The 3,061-nt window shown below is 38.6% G+C and overlaps 1 protein-coding gene across 1 annotated transcript; it reads right to left on the bottom strand.

Annotated features, from left to right (window-relative positions):
- Positions 1-2,065: 2,065 nt before the first annotated feature.
- LOC102240734 (taste receptor type 2 member 46-like) lies at positions 2,066-3,061 on the bottom strand. The gene has a single exon (XM_005866834.2). The coding sequence runs from the start codon at positions 3,059-3,061 to the stop codon at positions 2,084-2,086; it is 978 nt and encodes a 325-aa protein (XP_005866896.1). The 3' UTR covers positions 2,066-2,083.

Below are 3,061 nucleotides of genomic sequence, written 5' to 3'. Positions count from 1 at the left end.
AGTAGCCCAAATGCCCATGGTCCCCACTCCTGCTACACTGCCCTTTCTTTTCCAGCCTGCACCTCTGGCCTCATGGAGAGTTCCCTACAATCAGTTGACACAGGGAGAGGGTCTTAGGTCTGGTTTACAGATGATTCTGTACAACATGCAGGTGCCATCCCTAAGTGGAAAGCTGCAGCACTGCAGCTCCTTTCTTGGGACATCTTCAAATGACAGTGGGTAAGGGAAATCCTCCTAGTGACAGAATTCTGACCATTGTACCTGGGTGTTCCCTTTGCTTAAGAGAAGAAATGGGTAGAGCTGTTATTATATACTGATGCACGGACTATGGCCAATGGTCTGGCTAGATGGTCAGCAGCTTGGAAGGAACATGATTGGGAAATTAGTGATAAGGCAATCTGAGAAAGAGGTGTGTGGACAGACTTCTCTGAACAGACAAAAATTGTGAAGATATTTGTGTCCCATATGAATGTTCACCAAAGGGTGGCTTCAACACAGACAAATTTTAATAAACAGGTAGATAAGATGACCTGTTCTGTGGATAATATCTCTTCTCAACCACCCCTGGTATCACCCAGTGGGCTCATGTACAACATAATTGGAGCAGTAGGAACAAAGTGGTCACTGCTGAATGCCCAATGTGTCAATAGCAGACACCAACACTGAGTCTCGAATATGGCACCATTCTCAAGGGTTGATCACCCAGTTACCTGGTGGACTGATGTATACATTGCTTCTGATCAAGGACCCAACTTCACAGCAAGATAGGTGTGGCAAAGGGCCCAGCTTCATGGAATTTATTCATCTTACCATGTTCCCTACCATCCTGAAGCAGCTAGCTTAACAGAATGGTATAATGGCCTTTTAAAGACTCATTTACAGTGTTCATTAGGTGGCAATATCTTTCAGGGCTGGAGCAAGGTTCTCCAAAAGGTTACATACACTTGGAATCAGCATGCTGGCTGGGGTAATTGATCTTGGCTACCGAGGGGAACCCCACTCCCTTAGATGGCCTCTGTATTACCATGACATTACATTCGTATTAGAAACAATCTTTTGTATTCTTCTTCTATAAATCATCTTCTACAAGGAATCTGGATAAAATACATAAGACCAAGCTCTTAAAGAAAGCCTTTTTATTTTTATTAGTGTTATTTTTATCTAAACTTTAAAAGAAATTTTTAGGTAGTAAGGTGGAGCAGATGATGGAAATTCAGAGGCCCAAACATGGTTTAGGGCTAAACTAAAAATAAACTGACATCAGTTTTTTACTTTAAAAAAGGTCTTCTAAATTCAAACACAGTGAGAAATGACTTTTCTAACTGCATAGGGAACCATAGCTGCATTAAAAACCTCATGATCATTTTGCTTTTTTCTTTATCCCTATTGTAGAACTTGTTTATTTTCTAAGCTTTCACCTATTGTATTAAATCTAATAATCATTAGCACTACTTATTATACATGTATATAAACTATGTTTGTTACTCTTTAATTTCATTACATGCATCTTTTTCCTAACAACAATTCTGATTACTACCTCTTAACCACGAAGTAAGAATTCATGATGGAATAATATCTATACCCAGCATCCATCCTCAATGTGTGATGTAGAATTGAATAACCTTGCCATCCAAAAGATTGTAGGTTCAAACAAAAAAATCTATATATCACTGTAGTACATATGTGTGATACTAAATACAATGAAGAAAAACAATGATTTCCTGAGATGAGTTGTCAGGCCTTAAAAAATGCATCAATATAGATAGATAATAAATTATTCACTTGCAAGATGATAGAATAGAATATGTATGTGAGATACTCATGGTTTTGTAATCCTGAGGAATTTCTTACACCATTTTGTAAAATTAGATTTCGAGCTTAAAAAAGATAATATGGTAATCTGATCTTTCTTGTATTTTTTTATAAATATGCACACATATGCATTTTTGTGATAAGCTTAGGTAAAAGTTTTTCTAGGTAAACCTTACCCAATTCTACACACATTAAGAAATGTAGTAGGAAGTACAAAACGTTACAAGACTCCATTACTTTGTTTTCTGCCAGAAGACACTAGGTGCCCCACTTATTTCTTTTCCTTCAGCCAGCACCTCAGCTGCCACAGAAATGACAGAAAGGCCTGTCTTAACTTTTTGTTCCCCCAAATCAGGATCAATGAGTGGGTTGAAGGATGCACGATTCCAAGAACCTCACAAAGCATGAGAACTGAATTATTCTGCAGAGTTTGGGGTCTCCAAATTGAGATGATTTGAGCGAGGACATAAATGACAAATAGCAAGAGAAAGGAGATCACAGTTTGCATGGCTCTTACGTGGACCTCGGTGCTGGGATCTTCAGTTCCTTTGCCACTGAGCTGCATCTTCTTCAGATGTTTCCACAGGGAAAAGATTAGCAGCAGAAAAGCTGTCAGGGACATAGTGAAGGGTATGAAGTTTGTAAGCATAAATACAGTCATACTTGAAAGGTGCATAATGTCCCTCAAGTTGGTCTTCCAAGTGACGTTTCCTTCATAATCATTCTTCTTCATTTTTGCATCTATGCTTAGCACTGTAAGATGACAAACCAAGATGAACAAATTCCCCCACAGTATCATGATAACCACTCTTTCAGCTCTCCATTTTAGGTGAAGAAATAAAAGACAGGAGAAATTGGCTATCTTGAGAAAATAAAGGATGCTGAGGCTAGTAGCAAGCCAGAGACAAAAATGGTGGTTTACTATCCAGACCATGTAAACAGTAGTACTTACTTCTGAACTATAGAAAGGTAGATTAAACACAGTTCCATACCAATTGAATACTATTATCCAGAGCAAACCAATTCTGGAGACAGCCAGAGCAGTGAGGATTCGGTCAGCACAGGAGATCTTGTGTTTCTTGATCCAGTCAATGCAGTTCACCAGTGCTATGAAGCCATTGGCAAAATTTCCTAGAATAAATCCTGTCATTATTAGCATGGAAAAAAAAATTTGTAGTAAGCTTATCAGATCTTGGGGGGAAAAGTCAAGCGTGGCAAAGAAAGTGCCAAACGTAATATTACTGCGCAT

This window comes from Myotis brandtii, unplaced genomic scaffold, assembly GCF_000412655.1.
Source record: "Myotis brandtii unplaced genomic scaffold, ASM41265v1 scaffold237, whole genome shotgun sequence".
Lineage (NCBI taxonomy): Eukaryota > Metazoa > Chordata > Mammalia > Chiroptera > Vespertilionidae > Myotis > Myotis brandtii.
The sequence above is the reverse complement of the archived record's forward strand: the minus strand, read 5'-3'. Positions and strand labels throughout refer to the sequence as shown.

Coding starts and splice junctions, on each gene's coding strand:
- LOC102240734 (XM_005866834.2), bottom strand. CDS start 3,061: ATGCGCAGTAATATTACGTTTGGCACTTTCTTTGCCACGCTTGACTTT.